At 45.5% G+C, this 27,248-nt stretch overlaps 1 protein-coding gene across 1 annotated transcript in view; it reads right to left on the bottom strand.

Moving 5' to 3' along the window:
* Window positions 1-27,248, bottom strand: part of AQP9 (aquaporin 9) — a 40,682-nt gene that overhangs the window by 2,568 nt on the left and 10,866 nt on the right. Inside the window, exons 2-5 of the mRNA XM_047738970.1 lie at window positions 14,756-14,882; window positions 7,071-7,208; window positions 5,971-6,089; window positions 2,830-3,047 (exon numbers count right to left, since the gene is read on the bottom strand). Of these exons, the coding sequence (XP_047594926.1) occupies window positions 2,830-3,047; window positions 5,971-6,089; window positions 7,071-7,208; window positions 14,756-14,882 (602 nt within the window). The remainder of the gene's footprint in view (window positions 1-2,829; window positions 3,048-5,970; window positions 6,090-7,070; window positions 7,209-14,755; window positions 14,883-27,248) is intronic.

Here is a 27,248-nt window from a genome sequence, read left to right as displayed (position 1 = left end):
CTAACTGGCTTCTACTCCTCTACTCTCTCCTTTTCAATCCATTTTAGATGGTGACGTCAGATTAATTTAGCTCAATTGGAGTTCTAACCATGTCAAACATCCCCTCTTCTTTTTTTTTTTTAAGAATTTATTTATTTATTTGACAGACAGAGATCACAAGTAGGCAGAGAGGCAGGCAGAGAGAGAGAGGGGAGCAGGCTCCCTGCTGAGCAGAGACCCTGATGTGGGGCTTGATCCCAGGACCCTGAGATCATGAGCCAAAGGCAGAGGCTTTAACCCATTGAGCCACCCAGGCGCTCCTCAAACTTCCCCTCTAAATTCTTTGCTGCTTCCCATAATCTATGAAAGACGGGGCAGCCCAAACCCCAATTTTTCATTCTGGGAGTCTAGATCCTCTGCGATCCGACATGCTGTCCTTTCTAGACTTCTCCGCGCACCCTTCCAGCTAGACGAGATCACTTGTTACTTAAACATGATGAACAGATCCTCTCTGCCCGCAGTCTCCTCTCTGTTCCCCATTCAGGCACATCCAAACACTATAAAATGCCCCTACTTCCACTCCCATAATTCCTAACTTTGGAGCTGCAAACCTCCCACGTGCTGAAGTGAACGAGTCAAATCTCTTAAATGACACTTGACAGCTTCAGCCTGTGGAAGTGGCTAGGCTGAGCCCGCTGAACAGAGCACAAAGGAAGCAGAAGGGTAGCTGCTCGGTTTCCTCATCTCAGCCCAGGGCCTGGAGCAAGAGCTCAGGTAGCTGCAGGGGTGAATAAATGAACGTATGAGAGGAAAAGACCCTGACACGGAGGGACAGGGACGTGGAGCTCATCTGGCAGTAGGGGATTCTAGCATTTTGCCAGATGCGATCTCCTACCATTGACTTCACAAAGCCAAGAGAGGATAGACAAGACCTTTATCTATCTTAGAGTGACCATCCCTCCTAGAGTTCGCGTGAGTCCTGAAACAGGGCTCAAAGGGAGGTTTCGAGGCCTCTTTGTTCCAGGGGTCTGTGTGAAGCTAACAGGTGACCAGGTCGTGGGGGCAGCGGTATCCTAGAGTGAGGCTCTGGGAGCTGGGATTAAAGAAAGTCAGGTTAATTCTGGGCTCTGAGAATCTTGCTGATACATGTTTTGCATTCTCTCTTGGAAGGATACAAAAGAACCTTCTTGGTTGGGGAAGTTCTGTTCAACCTTTTCATGTCCTAGTGGTAATCATTCTGGAACATGAGCTCCTCATTTGTGGAGCATTCTTTCATTTTTGGCTGAATAATTCTTTCTTGTGGGAATCTGTCCTGGGTGCTGGAGCTTACTTGGCAATATCCCTGACCTCTCTCTACCCACGATGCCAGTAACAACCTTCTCTTCTACCCTCCCCAGTTGTGACAACCAGACATGTCTCCAGGCATTGCCAACCGTCTTTGGGTGGAAAAAAAAATCACCTCTAGTTGAGAACCACTGCTCTAGAAAACTCATTGCATTATCAGTTTCTTAAAGATAGGAGATGTTGCTTTTCTTTGTCTTCCTCATCTCCTGGGACATGTCTGGCACATAACATTTGCCCATTCTTTCATTCAGGCTTTTATTAACTTCTCTGGAGACTCTGTATATGCCAGCCTCTGGTCTCATCACCGTGGGGACAGCGGTGAGGAAGCTGCCGGGTCCCGGTCCTCAGGATGCTTCCATTCCAGCAGCTCTCAGCCCTGTCTGTGGTGGTGATCTGACTGGTGTCAGTTATTTAAATAACTACTTTTTCACACTGGTGAAGGTAGCCCAAACTTTCACCTAAATAAGTCATCACATGTGTATGATTATACGTGCAGGTCAGCCTTTAAGGACATTCAAGTCTTTTCTCACAGCAAATATCAAGCTAGAATTTCCTCACATGTATTTCCTACTTCTCTTTCTCCATGTTAGAGCTCTGTTTCTTGATGAACCAACATGAGTTCCTCTCCCATAGAGAGATGTGCTAAGTGGATGGGGACAGACCACTGTGGTTGCATGGGGGCAAAAGTGGGAAGGAATAAATGGGCACAGTGTGTCCTGGAAGATTGGTACCAACAGCTGACGTATTTCCTCAGCACATTCTGAGGTAAGAAAGTATGGCGTCTTGCCATTTCCCGTGCACGGGCTCTCTTTCATGTCTGTTCTGCCAGGGATTTCCTACTCATACCTCAAGACCCAACTCATCCCTCACTTCTTCGGTGATGCTTTTCCCAACTTCCGAGGCGTAACTAGTCACTCTCTTATCTACGTTGGTTGAGCACTTTGTTTTGGCGGTTGCCAGAGCTCTTATTGTATTGCTCAAAGCTAGGGTTTTAGCTGATTTCGAAATCTCCCTTTACGTAGCAGTGACCACAGCACAGATAGTGTTCAGTAAAGATCTGTTGAATGAGTGAAGCATAACATGGTTCACTACCAAGAACCCTAGAGTCGTATCAGAAGACAGAAACTCTAGGCCCAACTTTATCACAAAATGAATCTACAGACAACTTGTACAACCAAAATATTCACATAAAACCATCTACCAACTGAGTATTATTATTATATAGGTCAAGCCCATCTCTTTTGAATTTACCTAGAGCCTCTCTCTCCCTGTCTCTCTTCCTCTTTCTCTGTATCTGTGTCCATATGTGTCTCCTCCCACTCCCCTCCCTGCCCCCACACCCCATATCACAAAGCACCAGCAAAACAATCCACGCCGATGACCAGGACATGCACTTAATCTCCACACTCCCAACTGAACACTCCTGGACCTCCAAGGTCCAAGCAAAGCCCTTCCCAGTAAAGGCTCAGCGTGACTCTCTCTTCCCCCAACACCACCATTACTTACGTGAAGACCTCAAACCCCCATCCTGCCAAAGCAGTGAACAGTCTGGGACTCAGGTCTCGAGCCGGGTTCATGGCACAGCCACTGTTCAGTCCCAAGGAAGAAGCAATGGCAATAATCAGGAGGCCGATGACAATGGGCTCTAGTCCTTTGGGGACTCCCAAGTTTCTGGAGTCAAAAATGGCGAAGACAATCATGAGGAGGAACATGGTGGCCACTACCTGGGGGAGGGAGAAAATGCACAAGGGATTTAACTTGTATTCCGCTCACTCGCCCACATCAGAATTCACCCCCTCTGGTGAAAAACAAACGTGGTAATAAACAACACGCACTGGTGGGCGCAGCAGGCCAGGCTCTCTTCTCATCACAGCGAGCCCTGATGTGGGGCTGGCATTGTTTACACATTCGTGATGCGCCAAGGTCGCCTGCCCAGTCAGTGGCAGTCAGGTGTGGACCCTGAGAGCTCGGCTCCAGAGACTTACCTTCGCGACAGCTATCCTGCTAAGCTACCATCGCGCTCAACAGAAAGGCAAGCCTCCAGCTGGCAGAACAGTTGAGATGCCCCGTCGGACGGGCGAGAAAAACAACGTGAGACGTCAATGGATAAACGGGCAAAGGAAGTGAACAGAGTTTCATCAGAGAAAAATAGAACTAAGAAACAGATACGTGGGAAAAACTGACCTGTAATGAAGAGAGGCAAACAGTACTAAACGTTAGGGGAATGACCGCCGTTCTCTCAGGCTGTTCTAGAAGAATGAAACCTGCCACCTTCAAAGGGAACGAAGACACTGTCCTTTTCGATGCAAGCCAAGGTTTGAGAGAGAGAATGCCAGCATTCTTTCTTTCTTACCTCTAATGGAATTCACATGAGAAATCTTTTTTTTTTTTTAATTTTTTTTTTAAATTTATTTATTTGTCAGAGAGAGAGGGAGAGAGAGCAAGCACAGGCAGACAGAACGGCAGGCGGAGGCAGAGGGAGAAGCAGGCTCCCCGCCAAGCAAGGAGCCCGATGTGGGACTCGATCCCAGGACGCTGGGATCATGACCTGAGCCAAAGGCAGCTGCTTAATCAACTGAGCCACCCAGGTGTCCCTCACATGAGAAATCTTGAAAGAGAAAGCCTAGTCCCGATTGTTAGGAAGGTCTTCCTTTTATTAAATATAATGTAACTTTATCTCACCATAATTTCATGAGCCAAGAATTTTATAATTAGTATAGAAATATTAGTGTATGCATACTACATAATTAATATGTAAGTCTATTAATCAGTATTTATTGAGCACCTGTGATTACTAACTTCCATCAAATCTCCAGGGAGCATGTGCATACCACGTCTAACTTCTTTTGCACTTGACACTCCTTCAACTCTTTGGAAGCTACTAGTCCATCTCGTCACCTCCATCCCCCCAGCTCCCGCACACACCCCCTAGAGCAAACATCCCCATTCTCCACACATTGCTGTGTGACATCTTTTGGCTCATGTCTTTTAGTAGTATATGCCCTCTTGAACTGTGACATTTAGAATGAATCTAATATTCCCATACAGAATAGAGTGTAAGACCCTAAACTACTTCATCTGAATACTGTCCTTCTATTTTTCCAGCTTAGGAGAACATTCTTTTTCTGGCAGCTACAGCTCTCTGTATCTTTTCCATCAGAACTTTTCTCATCATCCCAGCTCATTTAGGCTCTTGGTGCCAAATGACTAATGTGACTCCTATAGTCTAATTGTCTTCACTTTTGTGTTGTTCCTTTTGTCTTCAGGTGATCATTTTGTTCTTCGTTTTATTCAAAATTCCTGGGCAGAGACTGTTTATAATGCATTTTCCTCCTATTATTCACTTCATCCTTACAAAGTAATCTGATAAGTGCTCATATTATCCCCACTTTACAAATGAAAACATGAGACCCCCAGAGCTCAGTAATCGAGCTAAAGTTGCTCAGGGAGTTGGCACAGAACTGTTATTTTAATTCCGGCACTCAGACTCCAAATCTTGGATCTTTCCAACTCACATTTACTTGTCAGTCCCTCAAGCTCCAGCCACGGGGCTGAGCATACAGAGAGAGCTCAAGAAAGACTTGTTGCCTGTTTGGTTTATTGATCAAAGTGAAGAGGAAAAAGACCGAGGGCATGAGGGCGTGGATTTTCTCATCTCTCCATTAAATGGGGGTGGACAGAGTTGGCAATCTGGAAGATCCGTTTTATACACACGCCCGCTCTAGCCTGCCCCATCATGATCACAAGAGAATGACTGAGAGTTGTTGGAGATGTCCTCCCTCCTTGCCCCCCTCCCTCCTTTCTTCCTTCTGGGCTGACCAGTCGGCTTTCTGGGCTACGGTAAGGAAGGAAGAGGCCCTCAGGTTGACAAGGTTGGTCCTGCCACAAGGTGACCAGAAGAACCATGCTGTCGGCTACATCGCAGGTGTCTGGGTGCAGCTTGTTAAGATGTCCACAGAGCAGAGACTCTTAGCTACCTTGAGATTCGATAACCCTATGCACCTGAGGAGACTTAGAGGATCCAGCGATGCTCTAGGTTCAACTGTCACACTTCATAGTCCTTGAACTGTGATGGAAATGTCTTTTCTTGTGGCCTCCAAGTTCAGAGTGTGGAAGAGACAGTGATCAGAAAGCAAACCCTATTTGCCCATTTAGGGGTTGAAATGTCCTGTTGTCCATTCTTTTCTGGACCTCAACCAGTGCAAAACAAGTGTATGCAGGTTTTTTAAGACTTATTTTATTTATTTTAGAGAGAGAGAGAGACAGAGAGAAAGAGCAAGGTGGGAGACCGAGGGAGAGGGAGAGAATCTCAAGCAGACTCCCCGCCCAGTGAGGAGCCTGTGGTGGGGCTCAGTCCCACGACCTTGAGATCATGACCTGAGATGAAATCAAGAGTCAGACACTCAACCAACTGAGTCACCCAGGTGCCCTCAAGTGTATCTATTAACAAGGAAGCAGAAAACTTTGTTAGTGGTATTGACTTTGGTAAAGGGAAAAATTGGTCAAAAATGCCTGGGTTATGCCTAGTGACCTCTGACTTTGGGAATACAGCCTTCCCAGTCCAACGGACTATAATGTTCCTGTGCATTCCCCTTATTAGATAGTATCTTTTCCCTGAAGTCCAGTCTTTGGTAAACAGACACTTACCTGGTCTGCAAACGCATTTGTCAGAGACAGATATGGAGCGGGGTACGTTGCAAAAATGTGGGCTGTTGCATTTTCTCCCACGATGAGCAGTTTTCCACCGGCAAAGGCCATAAGTCCATCTGTGGAAGAAAGAACTCTGGCACATTAGTGTTCTCTGGGCAAAGCTGAGGGAGGCCTATGCCGGGTCTTGTGCAAAACAACCACAATCAAACACTCAGGTCCAGCTTGGTGGACCTATTCCATTTCTCTCTCCTCATTTCATAGCCTGGCAGTTTTAGAGATGCCCATAGAAATTCTAGGATATCACGTCAAAGATAGAAAGCCCTGGCTGCCCTCCATGGTTCACTCCACACTTGAGTCAACCTTAGCCAGTGGGTCAGGAAACATATTCTATGGGGGTTAGACAGAAGAAACTACTTCAACAGTTGATTTCGTGCAATCTCAAGATTTTTTTTTGTTTGAAGGGTCTTAGAAGTCAAGTCCCTCATTTTGCAGAGGAGGAAACTGAGACTGACAAAGTCAGATGGCTTACATAAGTCCCCCAGCTACTTACTGACATAGTACAGAATTAAAGTCTGGGTCTTTGATCACCAGTACTGTTTCTCCTTTAGGACTGTTGGAGATCAGATGTCCTGGTTGTTGGACAGAATGGGGAAGAGATTCCCCACCTAGCCTATTCTCAACCGTGCCCTTCCTTTCAAAGACTTTGTTCCAGATTCCTGCTCTGAATACTTAATTATCACAACATTTGCTACCAGTCAACACCCTCTCTCCCAGCCAAGTCGGAGAAAGCTTATGGAGAATCCACTGGCCTATTGCTAATTTTGTGCCTGGTCACACTGTAGTACTGATTGGACCTAAAGACAGACTTCTAGTTCTGACCTCCATTTAAATTGTGACCATTTTCTTAAGAGACTTTGTGAATTTGTCCTAATGATAGTGTTGGCCACATTATTCAGAACTTCGAATTCTTGGAACTGCCCGCTGAATGTGGAACACTTCCCTGTTCCTGTCTTAGCTCATCTGTTCTTAACAAGTAATTCTGACTCCCCAGTCAGGGCCAGCTCTCCCTAACCCCTGGGCTCAGGAGCCCTACTCACCATAGTAAATGCCAAAGAGGACTGCAGCTCCTGCAAAGGCTCCCAAGAACTGAGCTCCCACATAAAAAGGAAATTTGAACCATTTCATTCGTCCAAAGAGACACATTGCAAAAGACACTGCTGGGTTGATGTGGCCACCTGCAAGAAAGAAAGACGGTTAGGGATGTTAGCAGCAGGCCAGGGAGAATTCTAACACAGAAAACCTTATCTAGAAACCTCAGGCAGAACTCGGTCTTCTAGGTAGAGAACTGTGTGAAGAGGCAGAGGCTTACATGTAGGTGAGTGTGTGCGCACAGTGTGCACGTGTGTGTATGCGTATGCGTATGTGTGTGTGTGTGTGTGTGTGCTCGCACGCACATGCGTGCACGTGTGTGTGTTTGAATGGGGAGGAAAGGGAGACCAATAATTCACATGAACCATTAGACATTGTGTAGGAAGTTTAGCTTTCTGAAAAGGGAGTGAGAGATGGGAAGAAACTTGTACTCAAGAGGTTCATTTTCTGTCTCTATCATCGATCTACTGTCTACCTCACTATCATTGACCTCCCAGGCTTTTATCCGTCTATGAAATAATTACCTCCAAGAGATTGATATAATCTGTTAACATCAATATGTTTTTTAAGTCAATATATTTATACAACATATTGTTTAATATTTAAATCTGCATCTAGCAGTTCCTCATCCCATGTCCAGAGGAGATACAACAATCTTAAGATGGAAAAGAGATGTCTAAGGGGGAAATGAACCGGGGCGCCTGGGTGGCTCAGTGGGTTAAGCCTCTGCCTTCAGCTCAGGTCGTGATCTCAGGGTCCTGGGATCGAGCCCCGCATGGGGCTCTCTGCTCGGCGGGGGGCCTGCTTCCCCCCTCTCTCTCTGCCTGCCTCTCTGCCTACTTGTGCTCTCTCTCTCCCTGTCAAATAAATAAATAAAAAAAAATTAAAAAAAAAAGAAGGGGGAAATAAACCTTGGTTGGTGGACTGTGCCTCTCACTGAGGTAAGGGGCTCCATGTACTTTGAGGTGATCACAGTGTCTGGATTCTGCTCAGTTCCTCTGCAGGAACAATGTGTTTCTCTCACACACGCAAATGTAACAATGCTTCCAACACCCCAATCTAAGCTCCCGCTAGAGAATCAGCCTCCTGGTTTCTCATTTGGTACCAGATCACACAGAGGTTTGCTCAATGGTGGTCACCAATACCCCTGTGGCTTTGCTAGTAACAACATTTACTGAACATTTGCTATATGTTATTATTGGGGTATTATATACATTTTACCCTTATAAGAACCCAGTGAGGTGGGTATTACTCTCTAACTGGTGAGGGAACTGAGGCACAGAAGTAAATTAACTTTTTTAAGGCCACATGATTAGTTAAGTGGTGGAAATCAGATTCAAATGCAGGTTGATATGAATTCTAGAGTCTGTGTTCTATGCTATACCACTTCCAGACATGGAAGTGGTATACACCATGTTCATAAGCCTTCCCTGCCTTAGTGGGCAGAAAGAAAACCACATTTCAAATATCATCTTTGAGTGCAAATGGGGTTAGTTCTTGAAAATGAAAGATATTCATTTGTTCCATTAGCCAGCATATAGTACATCGTAAGTTTTTGTTTAGTGTTCAATGAGTCACTAGTTGTGTATAACACCCAGTGCTCATCCCAACAAACATAATACAAAATAAGAAAGTAAAAGTCCCTCCCCCCAAAAAATAAGAAAGAAAGATGTTCATTCAAAGAGTACACTTTGTGTGGAGGGGGAATTAGAGTCACTGTCAATGTGACCACACTGAAATGTAGACCTTTGGGGTGGGGACATGGTTGTGAACAACAGATGATGATGATGATGATGATGATGATGATGATGATGATGATGATGTTGATGAAGGAGGAGGAGAGAAGAAGAAACTTCACCATCTGACTCTATAAAACCTATAGGTCAGCCTGTTTCTGGAAGGCCTCCCCCTATGAAGAAAGCAATGCTTTCTTGAGTCTCCAAGCTCAAGTGGGCTTGCAGGGAGCAGTTCTCACTGCTGGCTAAGCCTCAAGGGTCCTTTCTTCACCTGCCCCTGCCACTTAAGGGCTCATCTGAGTAAGAAAATGCCAGTATATCAAAGCATGGGTGATTTCCTGAAGCCTTACAAACACCTCAACTGGTTCGTTTTACTTTGAAATCTAAGAGAGACCCAAGTCTGGAGACCAGCAGGAGCACCACTTACTAAGGTAGCTGGGAACAGGGATTAGGAGACAGGAGTGCACAGGCAGTGGAAAGTTCCCAAAGCCAGCCCTGTTTCTCTTTTCCCAGAGGCTGTTTGGAGGGGAGCCAGCACCCAGCCAGCGCAGAGAGATCCACTGTGAAAGGACAAGGGCCCATAAGAGATCAGCCCTAGTCAAAAACTGCTCCCCGCAGATGAGCGCATCAATGTGAGAGTTACAGAGTTCCGTTTAGCAAGCTCCTCTTCCAAAATAAAACTTCCTGTGGGTAGGTTTCTGCTTTTTATCTCCTCACAAGCACTCCGAGGCAGGGTGCTCATTCTTCATCTTGGACTTTACACAATGCAAGGCAGGCAGCAGGTGTTCCAAATATGAAAGTTGAGTCAGTCAATGGTCAAGGACCTTTATTTGGGTAGCGCAGACGGTGAAGGCCTGCCGAGAGGGAAAGTTGTTTGGGAATCCGAGAGGGTGTGTCTAGGAGAGTGTGTTGCAAAGCAGCAGGAAGATTTCTCCTTGCAGGGGTTAGTGCCCAGCCTGGCTCACTGCCCCACAAAGCAGAGCAGTGTAGTGGAAAGAACACGAGTGAGGGACTCGGGGAACGCTGCCCTCAAGTCTTGGCTCCATCCAGGTTGTTGTGACAATCAGATGATTCTTGAGAAGAGCCCAGGGCAGAGCTGGAGCCCACCAGGCCTGAGAGGAAAGTCTTAGGTGAGCAGAATGAACCCTTTCAGATGCTGCCCTGGGCAGGTCGCCTCCTTTCTCACACTGTGAGAGAGACAACCTTAATATTTTATTTGTCAGGATGCAAAGTTCTTTTGCTTTTGCAAGAATTTACATGGCTTATAAAATGTTGCATCAAGGGCGCCTGGGTGGCTCAGCGGATTAAAGCCTCTGCCTTCAGCTCAGGTCATGATCCCAGTGTCCTGGGATCAAGTCCCGCATCGGGCTCTCTGCTCAGCGGGGAGCCTGCTTCCTCCTCTCTCTCTGCCTTCCTCTCTGCCTACTTGTGATCTCTGTCTGTCAAATAATAAAAAAAAAAATGTTGCATCAAAACAGCCACCATGTAAGAGACAGCATATACAAGGTTGGATGCTGCATCATTAATGGGGGAGTCATGAGTTCTGATTGGCCAGATTCAAGGGACAGACCACTGGCATGTTCACAGGGAAGAAAGGTGTGGTAACTTCCTTCCAGGAAGGTAATGTTTTATATTGCAAAACCAGATGTCAGTTGACTTCACCAGTCTGTGACCACAAAATGGGATCTTACTTATGTTTATACCCACTACGCATTGGTTATTTTCGGAATCCTCAAAGTGGGCCTCCTACGTGCTCACAAACCAGTATGTTAGCTGTAGCCACAGGAGAAAGTCACCTCCTCTCCACAACAGTCTTCCTGTCCCATTCCTGTGGCTGCTTAAACCAATACTGATGTCTGTGTGCGTGTCATTGGTGGGCTTCTGTGTGGTCTCTGCACATTCCCAAAGCCACCCATCCTCAAGGAGCCTAGGATCGCTAGATTCCAGAGATGGGGAGCTAAGTTTCCTTTCCAGCCCAATACTGCCTTGTATCAACCAGGCTCAGAAAATGCTCTACTTATATTTTGGGGTCCTACAGACTCTGGTGAACAATTTGGTTGGCTCTTAACCCTCACCTTGGAAAGAACCTCTGGTAGAAATAGTCCTATAGGCTCTAGCTCTCACTCATCTGAGCACCTGGCCTTAACCCCAGTCCAGGGCCCAGATGGGAAGGCTTCATGCCATCTCCCACCCTCTCGTCCTCTGCCTGCTGGTCTCTGCCCTTTTTTTCCTATGGAGACGGCCCAGATCCCTGAGTATATCAATAGATGCAAACAGACATGAGCCACGTTGGTGATGAAAGCTATTACCTATGCTGGTTGGGTCTGGGACCAATTTCTTCTAAATAAATATGTGATGATGTTCAATTCAGGGTATTATGCAGGTGAAATATTCCAAAACCATGTCTCTACCCCAAAAGTACACCCACCTTTCTATTCCCCAGTCTGTGGCCGCCAGCCTTGTGTGAACGTAGCGGGAGCACAGAGGGGGCAGCAGTGGAATGTCTCGCAAGCTGATTTAAGGCCAGGACTGATCTGTGTCCGCTGTCTCCTGCACTATCATTAGGAGAGTCCCCTGCCTACTCTGGTGTCTAGGTGGACACCTCAGTGCTGGGATCACAGCAGAGACTTGACAAGAGTGTGAACATAGACACAGCTCATGCCGAAGCAACCACACACACAGGCCTCCCTAACCCGCACCACCGCACCATCTGAGTCTATGCGCTCTGGAAAGGGGGCAGCCAGCAGATGACTGTTCCAGGGGCCCAGCCCAGTGGGGCTCCCAGGGGGTCGGGGCAGCCATTCTTCAATGTTCCGGTGGTAGCAGCTGCCACCAGGCCGGCTGGCTTGACTACAGGATCTTCTGCCAGGGTTGTTCTGCCCAAAGGCCCTGCTTGTAATGTCATGCCCTGCCCAGAATAGACCATTGTGAACACTGTGTAATGGTGGGGACAGGAGCTCTGCTGTCATGTAGACCTGGGGCAAGTTTTTGCTCTGCCTCTTAACCAGCTGTGGGACTCTCGCCGTTGTCTTACCATTTCCGAGCTCCAGGTCACTTAGGGGCATGGGGATTGGAATGCCTGCTGCAAAGCGCTGCTATAGAGAAAGGGGACAGAGTACGCACAGCAGCCTGCACAGAGCCCTGGCGTGCGTGGTCTTCCCTGTCGTCCCTCAGCCTCGGCCAGCTTGCCTCAGTGTTCTGACCAGGCTGCTGGAAAATTCTGAGCGCCTTTGAGAACTGCATCATTTCCACAAATCTCTCCAGAGTTACAGGCTGCATTAAGTAGCATCATTTCATTTTTGCTTCTCAGAACTCTGTGAACGGTTTCTAATCAGCCCACCCCTCGGGGCAGAATTCAACCAAGAGTGCTGCTCTGTGAGACCTGCCCACCCACAAGAACACCAGACATTTTGCAAGTAGCCGAGACTTCTGTGATTGCTGTGGGTAAAGGTGCAGGGACTTGGCTCTGTTGGAGTGATCTTCACTGGGCTCTGTGCAGGGTCTCTGGGAATGGCTTCCAATCATGGGGTAGAAACAGGCAAAAGATCCTACTGGCACATGAAGAACAGGATGTAGGAGTTCCATTTAGGAATTAGTCAGTTCAGGGGTGCCTGGGTGGCTCCATCAGTTAAGCGTCTGCCTTTGGCTCAGGTTATGATCCAAGGGTCCTGGGATTGAGCTCCAAATCGGGCTCCCTGCTCACCAAGGAGTCTGCTTCTCCCTTTTCCTCTGTGCCTCACCCTGCTCATGCTCACACACATACCCTCTCTCAAATAAGTAAATAAAATCTTAAAAAAAAAAAAAAGAAAGAAAGAAACCAGCCAGTTCTGAGTCCTAACCCCCATCTCTTGTCTCTCTCTTTTTTTAAATTTTATTTTTTCACACATGTTGTTTACTGTCTTGTTAATTTTGGCCATTCTAACTGGTGTAAGGTGGTATCTCAATGTGGTTTTGATTTGAATCTCCCTGATGGCTAATGATGAACATTTTTTGATGTGCCTGTTAGCCATTTGTATGTCTTCTTTGGAGAAGTGTCTGTTCATGTCTTCTGCCCATTTTTTGACATGATTATCTGTTTTGTGTGTGTTGCATTTGAGGATTTCTTTATAGATCTTGGATATCAGCCCTTTGTCTGTACTGTCATTTGCGAATATCTTCTCCCATTCCGTGGGTTGCCTCTTTGTTTTGTTGACTGTTTCCTTTGCTTTTGATCTTGATGAAGTTCCCCACCAAAAAGGAGAATTTCAGACCAATATCTTGATGAATATGGATGCCAAGATTCTCAACAAGATTCTAGCTAATAGGACCCAACAGTACATTAAAAAGATTATCCACCATGACCAGATGGGATTTATCCATGGAATGCGAGTGTGGTTCAACATTCGCAAATCAATCAATGTGATAGAACAAATCAATCAGAGAAGAGAGAAGAACCACATGGTCCTCTCAATTGATGCAGAAAAAGCATTTGACAAGATACAGCATCCGTTCCTGATTAAAACGATTCAAAGTATAGGGGTAGAGGGAACATTCCTCAACTTCATAAAATCTACCTATGAAAAACCCACAGTGAATATCATTCTCAATGGGGAAAAGCTGACAGCCTTCCTTTTGAGATCAGGAACATGACAAGGATGTCCATTCTTGGCACTGTTATTCAACATAGTACTAGAAGTCCTAGCAACAACAATCAGACAACAAAAAGAAATAAAAGGTATTCAAATTGGCAAAGAAGAAGTCAAACTCTCTTCTCAGATGACATGATACTTTATATGGAAAACCCAAAAGACTCCACCCCCAAACTACTAGAACTCATACACCAATTTGGTAATGTGGCAGGATATGAAGTCAATGTACAGAAATCAGTTGCTTTCTTATACACTAACAATAAAAAAATAGAAAGGGAAATTAGAGGATTGATTCCATTTACAATAGCACCAAGAACCATAAGATACCCGGGAATAAACATAAGCAAAGAGGTAAAGGATCTGTACTCGAAGAACTACAGAACACTCATGAAAGAAATTGAAGAAGACACAAAAAGATGGAAGAGCATTCTATGCTTATGGATCAGAAGAATAAACAGTGTTAAAATGTCCATACTGCCCAGAGCCATCTATACTTTCAATGCCATCCCAATCGAAATTCCACGGGCATTTTTCAAAGAGCTGGAACAAACAATCCTAAAATTTGTATGGAACCAGAAGAGACCCTGAATTGCTAAGGAAATGTTGAAAAAGAAAAACAAAACAGGGCATCATGTTGCCTGATTTCAAGCTTTACTACAAAGTTGTGATCACCAAGATAGCATGGTACTGGCACAAAAACAGACACATAGACCAGGGGAACAGAGTAGAGAGCCCAGATATGGACCCTCAACTCTATGGTCAAATAATCTTTGACAAAGCAGGAAAAAATATACAGTGGAAAAAAGACAGTCTCTTCAATAAATGGTGCTGGGAAAATTGGACAGCTATGTGTAGAAGAATGAAACTCGACCACTCTCTGACACCATACACAAAGATAAACTCGAAATGGATAAAAGACCTAAACATGAGTCAAGAATCTACCAAAATCCTAGAGGAGAACATAGGCGGCAACCTTTTCGACATCAGCCACAGCAACTTCTTTCAAGACATGTCTCCAAGAGCAAAGAGAACAAAAGTGAAAATGAACTTTCAGGACTTCATCAAGACCATCTCTCGTCTTTAGTTAAATGTGGCTTTTGCACAAGTCACTCACTGTTGGCCATTTTGATTTTAACATCTATAAAAACAGAATCAAATACCTATTCTTGCAGGGTTGCTGGGATGCAAATACACTGGGTACGCAAAGCCCCCAGCGCTGAGTGAGCCCATCGGAATGGATGCACGGCGGCTATTATTCCTATGACTTACCAGAGACACCTCCCGTCACGTAAATGGCCATTACCACTGCCATGGCAAATCCAACATTGATAGTGACAATTCCTCCAAAGTGTCCTCGACTGAGGATAGCCTGGGCGACAGAGCCGCAGCCAAGGACCTGGAATAAGAGGAAGCTCAGTTACTAAGTGAATTGGGGCGGGGGGGGGGGGTGGGGGACACAAACATTCTGACTGTTCCACCGTGTAGGTCCTAATGTTTAGAAAATGGGTCCCATATCCTCACTGAACAACCAATCAAAACCATTTAATCCTGGCTCACGAAGGAAACATTTGGTGAAGGAGTGTATTGAGAAAGACGGAATAGTCACGTGCAAGTCTGGTAGTAAAATAAGACAGTAAATGGCCATCAGCCATCCTCATGCTGTGGTTTAAAAAGCGAGTGTGGCCCTGGGGGAGGAAGTTCTGGACCGTAGGATCATTAAATCATAGCTCTTTATATGTTGAATTGGCCAAACTTTTTCTAGAATACACAGCCCAGCTTGGGGTTCACAATGAAGAGCAACCGACTTCAGGAAGAGTGCAGCATGAGGCAATGAATATTGTTTAAGGGCATATGAGGAAAGGTTTCAGGATCAAATATACATAAGGAAAAAGAGATTAAGAAGGTGGATGCTTCTTATCAAGAAGATAATAACCAGCCACTGCGTGTCTCTCCACAAAAGGATGAGAAGGGAAGTCTGAGCTTGAATTATGAGAGGTTGCATGTGAACAATTTCCCGACAGCGATGAATTAATTCTAAATAGCTCCCCCAGGGTGCCTTTGTGAGGTCTTTCATAGATATATAATTTACAAACAATAATTTAAATACATATAGAATGATTTTAGTTTATCCCTCCCTGAAGGCAGAGAAATTGTCTTGATCTTTCAACAGCTTCTGTAATCCCCAATTCTTTTTTTTTTTTTAAGATTTTATTTATTTATTTGACAGAGAGAGAGAGATCACAAGCAGGAAGAGAGGCAGGCAGAGAGAGGGGAGGAAGCAGGCTCCCCGCAGAGCAGAGAGCCCAATGCGGGGCTCGATCCCAGGACCCCGAGATCATGACCTGAGCCGAAGGCAGCGGCTTAACCACTGAGCCACCCAGGCGCCCCTGTAATCCCCAATTCTAAGACATATTGCCTCCTCTTAGTTCCACCAGCTGGACAGGAGGGTTAAGTACGTGGGCTTGACATCTTCAGCGGAGCCCTTGGGCTACACATCACATATGCACAGGCTGGGCTCCGGACCCTGCAGTGAATCCTAACTAAGGTTGTAGTAGTAACACGTTCCCTTTTCCCTATTCAAAAACATCGCCTGGGTTCATTCATAGCCTATCAATTCCACCTAGACTTAACCTACTTTTTTTTCTAGAATCCCTATCTATTAGAATAATTCTCTGCATTAAAACCAGCACCACATTGGCGTCTCTCTTTTTAATTTAAAGCCAATTAACCACCCCGTGCACAACTTCTCAGCTAACTGGCATTTTGACAGCATCTTCTGAAAAGAAGAATGAAATGTTACTGACAGCTGACATGACCTGATTTAGACAACGGGGCATAAGAGGAGACACATCCAGACAAGGGCCCATCCTGACCTAGTACTGCGTTCTGTATAAGCGTCTTCCCTCTTCTGAGGTCTGATGTGCATGCCCCTGTGCTAGTCTAGAAGGGGCAGAAAAGCTTTAAATGGCCCCGGGTGGGTTTAGGGAAGGCTCTGCCCTGTCAACTTCCACTATGATGAATACTCTCCTCTTCTACTCTACATACTGAAATTGTTTTTTGTTCTTTCCTTGGGAGGATAATTGATGCAGGGTGTTGCTGGAAAGGAAGGAGGAGAAATGAGCAATGTGGGGGCTTCAGTGACCTTTATCAGAAGCCGCCCAGAAGATTTCCGCCCAGATTCACATCAGTGCTTTTTATTTTAATTTTTTAAAAAAGATTTTTGTTTATTTATTTGAAAGCGCGAGAGAGGAAGAGAGTACAAGCACACACAGGAAGGGGAAGGGGCAGAGGAAGAAATCGGAGAGGCAGGCTTCCTGCTGAGCAGGGAGCCGGAGGCGGGGCTGGATCCCAGGACCCTGACATCAGGACCTGAGCTGAAGGCAGACACTTAACCGACTGAGCCACTCAGGCACCCCTACATCATTGGTTTTTAGTTTTAAAATATATTTATTGGGGCGCCTGTGTGGCTCAGTGGGTTAAGCCTCTGCCTCGGCTCAGGTCATGATCCCAGAGTTCTGGGATCAAGCCCTGCATCATCAGGCTCTCTGCTCAGCGGGGAGCCTGCTTCTCCCTCTCTCTCTGCCTGCCTCTCTGCCTACTTGTGATCTCTCTCTCTCTGTCATAAATAAATAAAATCTTTAAAAAAATAAAATCTATTTATTATAGCCTCAAAGGCAATGAGGAAGTCAGATAACTACCTTCTAGTATCATCCCTTGCCTGCCTCCTCCCCACTGCATCCACGCACCAGGCAGGCAGACAGACCTTGGGTATCCTGAAGTACCACGGCCAGACTGATGGGAAATTGGTCACCCACTCTGGCTTCCCTCTTCTGTGCATCTGGTATAATTTTTTCCCTTCCAAAATGAGAGATCTGTCCTTCATGGTATCATGGAGAAGATTTCCAACATGACTCCCTGCCCTCACCTTTAAATGAACTACCCTACCATTCCCCTTCTTAGATATAGAAAAGAGCTTATTATTATCTAGCTTGTCTCAATTTTCTGAACCCCCTATCTGGAAAGCTGTTTTGGACCCATTACTCATTCATGCTCTCGCCACACTGAACCTGTGTTCTCTGAAATTCAATTGTGCTCTCCCTACTATACAATTAGTTCTTAGTTCTTTTCCAAGTGCCAGAGCTTGGTTCTCCTTATCTAGAAAATAATCTCGAAGATTCCTTTCCATACCAACAGCAAACAATATGCGGGCTATCTCATTTCATTGTGTTTCCTTAGGTGTTGTGTTTCCCAAGCCCGCCACCCTCTCCTCCTGTGCTGGCCATCTACACACCTCCAAGTTCTCTTCCACCTTCTTGTCAGGATCTGGCATCTGCTCAGTCTAGCTTCCTTCTCCGGGAGATTTAGAAAACTCACAGAACCATGAAGGGGAGGGAGGGTATGACAAATCATGGGTCCAGTTCTCACCGTGCCCTTCACTGTGCCCCCAAAACTCCTCATTCACCTCTTATTCATATTTGCCCAATAGCTTCACCAAGCTTTGTCTTCTCTCAGCCCAGTTCCCCAGCCCCCCTTTCTGCAAAAAACTCCAGCTTCTACTTGACTCTGCACCTGTGAGTTGCCTTGAAGATCGGTGGCGATTTAGAATAACACATAAACATCATGTCCCTGTTATCTAGCCCTACGTAACTACCCCCCAAATTTACTGGCTTAAAATGGTAACACTTATTTTGCCTGTGAATCTGGAATTTGGGCAAGGCTGGGCAGGGTATCTCATCTCTGCTCCACTTGGTGTCAAGTGTGATGGTTCAAATTTGGAGGATTAGAATGATCTGAAGACTAAATCCATTCACGTGTTTAGTGGTTGATACTGGCTGTCAGCTGATGCCTTGGCTGGAGGGTTGGCCAAAGCACCTACAAATGGCTTCTCCCTGTGGCCTGGCTTCTTCACAGCCCCGTGGCTGGCTTCCAGGGGCAAGCACCATGGAGTCTCCAGAGCCCGTGGTCTCAGACCCTGCGCCATGCTCTCACCTCAGCCTCAACCCTACACTAGTTCTGAGCTCAATGGTACAGATACTGGATCTGATAGACACAGGCATTTTCCCTACGACATCCTAAACAGGCATTCATCTGGTCTGTGTTGGATTACTCTGAGACACGGGGAACTTATTACCACATCAGGCAGCTAGTTCTAGATATTTTTTATTGTCCAGTAGCTAGGGAGTCTTTCCTTACAGGAAGTTGGAGTCTTCTCTCCTGTAATTTCTCTCTGTTAGCTCTCGGCTCACTCTCGGGACCATAAATCATAAACCTCTTCCACACTCCAGGTCTTCCATTAACTGGAGGGAGTTCACTTTCCTGGATGCCTTTCCCTTCATCTTTGATTCCTGGTGAGTTTCACCCAGTCAAGCTCTGGGTTGTCAGCGTCTCTCTTAAAACACAGAGTCCAGGGGCGCCTGGGTGGCTCAGTGGGTTAAGCCTCTGCCTTTGGGCTCAGGTCATGATCTCAGGGTCCTGGGCTCAGGCCCCTCATTGGGCTCTCTGCTCGGCGGGGAGCCTGCTTCCCTCTCTCTCTCTGCCTGCCTCTCTGCCTACTTGTGATCTCTCTCTGTCAAATAAAATCTTAAAAAACAAAACAAAATAAAACACAGAGCCCAGACATGGACACAATCCTCCTGTATTTGTGTATTGCATTAGGACTGGGTAAGTCAGCCTGTACCTTCTGCTCATTGCTTCTGTTGCCATCTAGTGGGACACTCATGCACAGGATGTACTTTAACTGCTTAAGGATCTATGCCTGGTTTTCCCAATTTTATCAGGTACTCAAGATCCCGTATGAAACATCTTTGTCTCTGCACAGCACCTAGTATATTGAAGGGAACTAAATAACCAGATTCCAGGTGCTATTTCCAGGTATGACAGTATGTCTGTGTAAATGACACTTCTCAGTGTCAGCTTGATCATCAATTAAAGCATAATAATGATACCAGCCAGGCTTGTTTTGTAGGATAGTTTGGTAAAGGTTCAAACGGAGAACAATAATGAAAGCACTTTTTAAACCACAAAGGGCAATGGAAAGTGCAGAATATTGTTGCTCTTAGGATAAACTCAAAAGGAAACCCCCAATATAGGGTGAACAAGTTAAAACAAAGGGACCCGTGAACTTAACCGCTGACTCACTGACTGGCGATAAGAATAGGGAGAAAACCACATCTGTGACAGATGCTAGAAATAGTTGCTGTTTCATTCCTAGTCACAGGATCAAAATTTGCAGAAGAGGGGAAGTGGGAAGCTGACAAGAGCTTCGTGTTGTTTTGCTTACTTGTGATTCCTCTGGGTCCCTTTGTAGTTGGCGAGATTTTAGTGCTTTGGGTGGGAAAGCCACACTAGAAAAGAGGAGAGGGTAAATACTGTCACTCTCCTCAGGTGCCAAACATGGCAGGAACGGGAGAAAGAATTTCAGTGGGAAAGCAAGAAGGACATTTGAAAGACAGAATTCCTACAAAAGGCCGACTGGTGGCTAGTCATTCTCAATCACCCAGGCCAAACATTCTGGAATCATTTGGTATTCCTTCCTCTTCTCTCCCTTGGCCACCTATAGTCAGTCATTCCCAAATCTTTGGAGGCTTCTTCTTCAGCCCCCAACCAGCGTCCCTACCCCCAGTGTCTCCCCACTCAGTGACCCTGCTGGATGCAGCATGACTTAGCACCCTCCCCCCCCCAACCCCTGTTAGGTGGGAAATGGCAGCACAATACTCCCCTGGTACTCAGGGCTCTCCAGGGTCTTGCCTTTCGACCCCATCCACTTCATGCCCAGTATTCTCCAGCATAAATCTGCATCAGCCAGGCTGGCATCCCTGTTGCTGCGAGCCCTTTGAGCTCATGACACTCATTCCCACCCTGCACACTGGCTCATGCTCTCCTTTCTGGCAGAATGTCCCTTCTCTGTCTGTCCTTTTCCACAACCAAACTCCATGTACTCTTGACACTGAGCTAAAATCTTGTCTTTTCTGTGGGGCTTTCCTTTGACAGCTCAAGCCCTCAGAGGACTCCTCTGCTTCATCTACTATGTCTTTACAATGGCATTTTGTGACAGTCCACCTCGCCTCGGGCCACCCCAACAAGACTGTGATGTCCACCACAGCAGCTCATGCGTCTCCATATGCCATGCTCAAACAATATCTGATGGAGCATACTAAAATATCTAAACATAAGCTGGGGGCAGGGGGTCCCTATGTAAATGTCTTTAAAAAAAAAAGATTTTATTTATTTATTTGACAGACAGAGATCACAAGTAGGCAGAGAGGCAGGCAGAGAGAGAGGAGGAAGCAGACACCCTGCTGATCAGAGAGCCCAATGTGGGGCTCGATCCCAGGACCCTGGGATCATGACCTGAGCCAAAGGCAGAGGCTTAATCCACTGAGCCACTGAGGCACCCCTGTAAATGTCTTTTCACTAGAAAGAGGTGATAGGTTGTGAGAAGTGGTAGGTGTAATTTCTAGGAAATCTCAGCTGGGCTGCTGGGAAGTTCCCAGTGGAGCCATGACCCCTATGACAAGCTGATTACTGGACACAATGTAAAACCTAAAGAGGTAAAGTGATTATCACAAACATATCATAACTACACAGATTTTATTTCATTTGACTGTTCTCAAATCTCTTGCCTATCTAGTACCTTGTTTGAAGTCCAAACTAAGGAGCGCCTGGGTGGCTCAATCAGTTGAATGTCTGCCTTTGGCTCAAGTCATGATCCCAGGTTCCTGGGATCGAGCCCCATGTTGGGCTGCCTGCTCAGCTGGGAGCGCCTGCTTCTCCCTCTCCATCTGCTGCTCCCCGTTCGTGTTTTCTCTCTCTGTTGAATAAATAAATAAAATCTTTAAAAAAAAAGTACAAATAAGATGTTCCTAACACTGATACAGTGTATAACAGACACTGAACAAGTGTCTGTTCAGTCAGTATGCACAAACTGAGCCCTTTCGGGAAAGCAGTAGTTAATAAAGGCCAAGGATTCTTTAGAAAATGTTTGCAGGTGCATGCAATGTGAGGCCAGAGATCACCAGGGGACCCTTTGATTATTTCAGGGGGCCTGCGATTCTCTGTTCTCATCAAACATTGTCCAAAGAAGGAAAGGGTAACATGTCTTGTATCTACCTTCTGTAGTTCAGAGCTTTCAGAATTAATGGATACTGAGAGAGCAGTTGAAAGGGCTTCTGGGCCAGTATTGTCATGGACTTTGGAGCTAAGGCCGCGTGAAATGTTTAGTGTCTGTCCTCATCTGTTTAGGGCAGTATGAGCAAAGAAGTACAAACACCAGGTACACTCTCTGTGCCCAGACCCAGGTACCTGTACCACTTCATCCCTGCCAACATCTGCTCACCCTGGGAGAGGAGGACAGGATTACTATCTCCACTTTATGGATGAGCAAATGGAGGCCAGGAGAGGCCAAGCAAGTTCTCCAGGTCTGCATAATAAAAACACAGGAGACAGAACCTGGGTTAGATCCCAGGTCTGTCTTATTCAGAGGCCTGTGCTTTTAACCATTGCACAATGGATGGAGTGAAAGGTCACTGGTAGAAACCAACACCCCCAAGAATGCATGGCCACATCCGGAGACCAGTGAGGTCCCAGGGAAGGTGGGGTTGGGGCACCAGCTTTCCCACCTGCACACTGCAGGTGAAGGGCTGGCCGGGAGTGCCGAAGGACCTGGAGAGCCAAATAGCCATCCAGTACCCATCTACCCCACCCTCACTGTAAACCAGATGCGTCAGTCTGAGGAAAACGGACTGAGCATGAAGCTCATTGGGGAATCTTCTTGTAGTCCTGGGTTTTTGTGCTAGGACAAGTTGCTTTTCTGGTGATAACACATGGTCCCTCTGGTTCCGAAAAATACCCAACACTTGGGCTGTTTCACCAAAGCCTCCAGTGACCTAGGGAGACCTCCTCTTCAGCCCCATTTGCCTCCTTTCTCAGAGGGCGATGAGACAGGCCAGCGATTAAGAGCAGCTTTTCGGTTTACACAAAACCAATTTTCACTGAGTACCATTGGCTTGCTTTCTAGCTCCTGCCCGCACAGACAGCTTCTCCTAGATGACTAAGCACTCACCAGGAGAATACTAGACCAGAAAGCCCATCAAACCCTTTTCTCTTTCTCTTGTTCTCTGTGGCTCGCTCCTTTTCTCGACGTGTCTCCCAACTTTGTGGTCAGCAGCCAGCAGGCACGCTCATGCCCCTAATGCTGGCCAAACTGGCTGGCACGGGAAGTGAGTGGGCTGAGATAATGGTGGGGCGGGCCTTTGTGCACAGATGAACCACACCCACGAGCCACAGACATTTCTCGTGGCACTAGCCGGCCTCTCCAGACTTAATAGCACTCATATCTGTTCTCAACACCAAGACTTGAGAAGCCAAGCACTTCCTCCACTCTCACCTGCCCCTTTAAGAGCCAAAGAAGTGGGGCGCCTGGGTGGCTCAGTGGGTTAAGCCTCTGCCTTGGGCTCAGGTCATGATCTCAGGGTCCTGGGACTGAGCCCCACATCGGGCTCTCTGCTCAGCAGGGAGCCTGCTTCCTCCTCTCTCTCTGCCTGCCTCTCTGCCTACTTGTGATCTCTCTCTCTGTGTCAAATAAATAAATAAAATCTTTAAAAAGAAAAAAAAGAAAGAGCCAAAGAATTGACCCAAGTGGCCACTGATAATAAAATGGCCCAGTAGCTTCCAACCTCACCTGGCTAGTATTTATTTATTACCATTCTCCTGAAAACTTTTCTAGGAAATTAGTATCCTTTAATCCGGTAGTGCCAGTCTGGGGCATGGTTGCTGTGATTCACGTGGGCGGCAACAGTGGGACCCAAGAATGTGAGTCATGTATGGCTGTTGACCTTGTATGTTGCTGCCTGTCTTCTTGGAAACAGGTAAGCAATATATTTTAAATAAAAACTATCCTACAGTAGAAAATTTGTCATTTAACTAAATGTTCACCAGACCGAAGTCAACGTTAAAAGAGTATAGCTGGGGCAACATTTGTGTTTTAAATAAACTGCTTTCTTTTGTGTTTAAAGAAACTGATTTGTTTACCCATGCACACATTACAAATACTCTTTTAGTCCCCATCATAATCTGAGGGGGAGGAAAACTCTACTGTTTTCATCCAAAGAAACCTTGGGACAAAGAGATTAAATAATTTGCCGGAGGACAGGCGGCTAGTGAAAAGATCTTTTGGAACCTAAAATTAACATTTGGGTCCAAAGGTTGTGTTTCTTCACTTAAACTAGACTGCCCTCAACCATTCCTGAGCCAAATAGGCAGTTTGTCCAGATTATGCTTTATAAGTCTGTCTTTCAAAAAGCGAAATTGGAGGAAATTAAGATCCTCGATTCTGCAAGTAGTCCTAACTGGAATTTGGCATTCGTTCAACCATTCCTTCCTCTCTTCATTTCTTCCTCCACATATAGGTGCATTCGAAAATTCTCAGTGCCATGCATGATGCCTGGTGGTAGCAGGGAGGCCACAAACAAACCAACCAACCAACCAGACACAGGTCCTCTAGGAGCTCACAGACTGGTAGGAAAGGTAAGATAGCTGAGGATAGCTGAGAACTGGTAAGAAAAGTATGGATGAAGGATGGTACTGTTATTTAAAATTGTAGTCTTGTTTTTACAAAAATGCCTTAAGTATTTACGCCTAGGGAAAGTGTACATGAAGATGTGGTTTTGTAATGTTGCCTTATTAAGTAGGAGATGTTTTTTTTTCCTCTAAAAATGTAATTTAATTCTTACTAAAGGAATGTGTGCACATAATTCTAAAAAATCAGGTGCTACTCCGTGACATGTAAGAAAGTCAGCAGTTGTCTATCCCAGCCTTCTGAAACTTGCATTTCTGGTTCCCTTCTCCACGGCTCAGAAGAAATGCTTTAAAGTTTTTAGTTTCTTTCTTTCTCTTTAAACTTTGATATTTCTATACAACACATTTCTATTGCTAATTATGATTTTCAACATTTTAGAAGTCATCTACTGACTTCCCATTTCTGAAATTTTATTATGTTTTCTAGACAACCATACATCCCATCCCTCTCTTCTCAACTTAGTTGTATCAGTTTTTTGTCAAATCAGTATTTTGTATTTGCCATCATTATGGTTATACAGATGTAGTTCACAGCTAGAACATGTACCATATTAGGATTTTATTTCCCTCATTATACCATTTTGTATTCATTGCCTTACTTTTTGTTTACTTAGTTTTATAGCAATTACTTATCCCTGATTCATCCCTAAATGTTCTGAAAGAACGAATGTTCCATGCAGTCAAACGTGCCTCCTAACTGATCAGCTGCAGGGTCTGCCCTCTGAGCTAGACCTGCTGGGCCCAGCATTCACAGAACAAGAGGGGAGGGGACCTAGGGGATGGTTATTTTGACATTTAAGTCTCCCCAAATCCTTGAATCATTTGATTAATACCCCAAATTATTGAATCATCGGACATAATACTGTTAAATCTGAGATATATTAATATATGCACATGACAGATTGGCCTCATGAGAAACCTGATTAGAATTACATAAGATCAAGATTTCTCTTCTGGTATTGCCTGAAAAAAAAAAAGTGGTTTTCACGTGGTGACGGGGTGGCTCAGTCAGTTAAGTGTTTGCCTTCGGCTCAGGTGGTCGGGCTCCCTGCTCAGCGGGAGCCTGCTTCTCCCTCTGCCCCTTTCCCTGCTTGTGCTCTCTCTCTCTCTCAAATAAATAAATAATATCTTTTAAAAAATGGTTTTCACACGATTGCCTCAATCAGTTTTGCCAGGTGTTAGGACAGGAAAAGAAAGGCCAACAATCTCATGTGCAGGAATTAGGTTTCTCATAGCCAGGCCTCTTATAAACAGATGATATTGAACAGAAGGCTGAGACCCTCACAGTCTCTCCATTTGCCCTTTTCTGGTGAGAATATTTTGTCTTTGTAGAATTTGGTTAAGGACATTTTACAGCGGAGTCACAAACTGGTGGTCCAAGGCTGAAGACAGCCTGTGAGTGGGATTGACGCAGAGATCTATTTGTTTGGCCTACGTGGTGGTGCCTTTTTTTTTTTCTTTTTCAATTTTAGGAATTATTGCTAGTAATACTGTAATAAAAAGAGATAAATAAGGATAAATAATTAAATAAATAAATAAATAATAAAATAATAACTATAAATAGAAATAATAAAGATAAATAGAGTAATAAAAAGGGAAAAATTCCATAGAACTTTTGATTTCTGGCCATTTTTGAAAACTTGAAAATCTGATAAAAACCCACCCCTTTCCTAGTTGGCCACAGTGGAGAGAGCCTGGGAGGCAGAAGTGTCCCAAGAGAGGACATACATGGTCCCTTTCCTCCTTAAACCCACCATGTCCCCTTCACTCATATATGTGACCTGCCTCATCTCAATAAGCTTTGGGGCTACTCACCCCCATCCAAAGTCCTGGGAGGAGAAACCCATTGAGCTTCTAGTGCCAGTGAATTTTTGGTCCCACAGATGGCATGATGATAACATCTCTGGGATGAGAGGTAGCACAGCCTCTTAGTGGCTTAGTTCCTGGAGGGAGAATCTGTGGGGACCTTCAAATAAAGGACTGACTGCGGGCATGACTTTATCTAAAATGGCTATGATAGGGAGACCAAAAACCCGCTGCCCATTTTTTTTTGAAGATTTTATTTATTTATTTGACAGAGAGAGATCACACGTAGGCAGAGAGGCAGGCAGAGAGAGAGAGAGAAAGAGGAGGAAGCAGGCTCCCCACTGAGCAGAGAGCCCAATGCGGACCTCGATCCCAGGACCCTGAGATCATGACCTGAACCTAAGGCAGAGGCTTAACCCACTGAGCCACCGAGGCGCCCCCTGGTGCCCATTCTTGAGGCAGGAGTCACTTTAGGGCTTTGCCCGCGGTTCCCCACCTCCTAACTTTTTTTTTTTTTTTTTTTTTTTTTGGTAACTGGAGAGGAAGGAGAACAAATGCCCATCTGCCAGTATATTCTCTGCAAACCTTGGTCCTCCAGCCCATGCTGTATGTATATGTTACCAGAAGTCCCACACCCTGCCTGTCATAGATCTTCTCAGTTTATGTGACTATATCCATTGAAACACAGAAGGATCATAGTCACAACAACAACTAATGTTTATTGCGTGTTTTTTATGAGCTAAGCACTTTCCATTCATTAGCCCATTGGTCCTCACAACAACCATGTGAGTCAGGTCCTCTTACTTCCTCCATTTCGCAAATAAGGGAATGAAGTTTTTAGATGGGTTAAGAGAATTTCCCACCCTCACATGGGTAGTCAGCGGTGGGGCCCAGGTGTGACTACACATAATTCTGAGCACTGGATAGGGGAATAAACACACCTTTATAGCATGTATACCGCACTGTCAAGCACATTACCTGCCGACATTTAACCTGAATTTCAAAAGTGGAAGACAGTAAAGAGGCAACCCAGAAACAGACTTGACTCTAGAGAACAAACTGATGGTCCCCAGCGGCGAGGTGGTGTGGTGGGGGCGGGGGCATGGGTAACATAGGTGAGGGGGATTAAGGCGTGCGTTCGTGATGAACACCTAGTATTGCACGGACATGTTGATTCACTATATTATACACCTGGAACTCATATTGCCCTTAACTAACTGGAATGAAAATAAAGACTTAAAAAGTGGAAGACTGGACAATTTGACAGAATTCATACGGCTAGTAAGTGGCAGAATCTGAACCCAGAGCCAGGTTTTCAGATTCCTGGTTCTGTGTTCCTCTTCTGACAATTGCTACTGTTTCTGTGGGTCTGCTTATTCCC

The sequence above is a fragment of the Lutra lutra genome, chromosome 7 (assembly GCF_902655055.1).
Source record: "Lutra lutra chromosome 7, mLutLut1.2, whole genome shotgun sequence".
NCBI lineage: Eukaryota > Metazoa > Chordata > Mammalia > Carnivora > Mustelidae > Lutra > Lutra lutra.
Note: the sequence above shows the minus strand (reverse complement) of the source record. Positions and strands in the feature narration are given on the sequence as shown.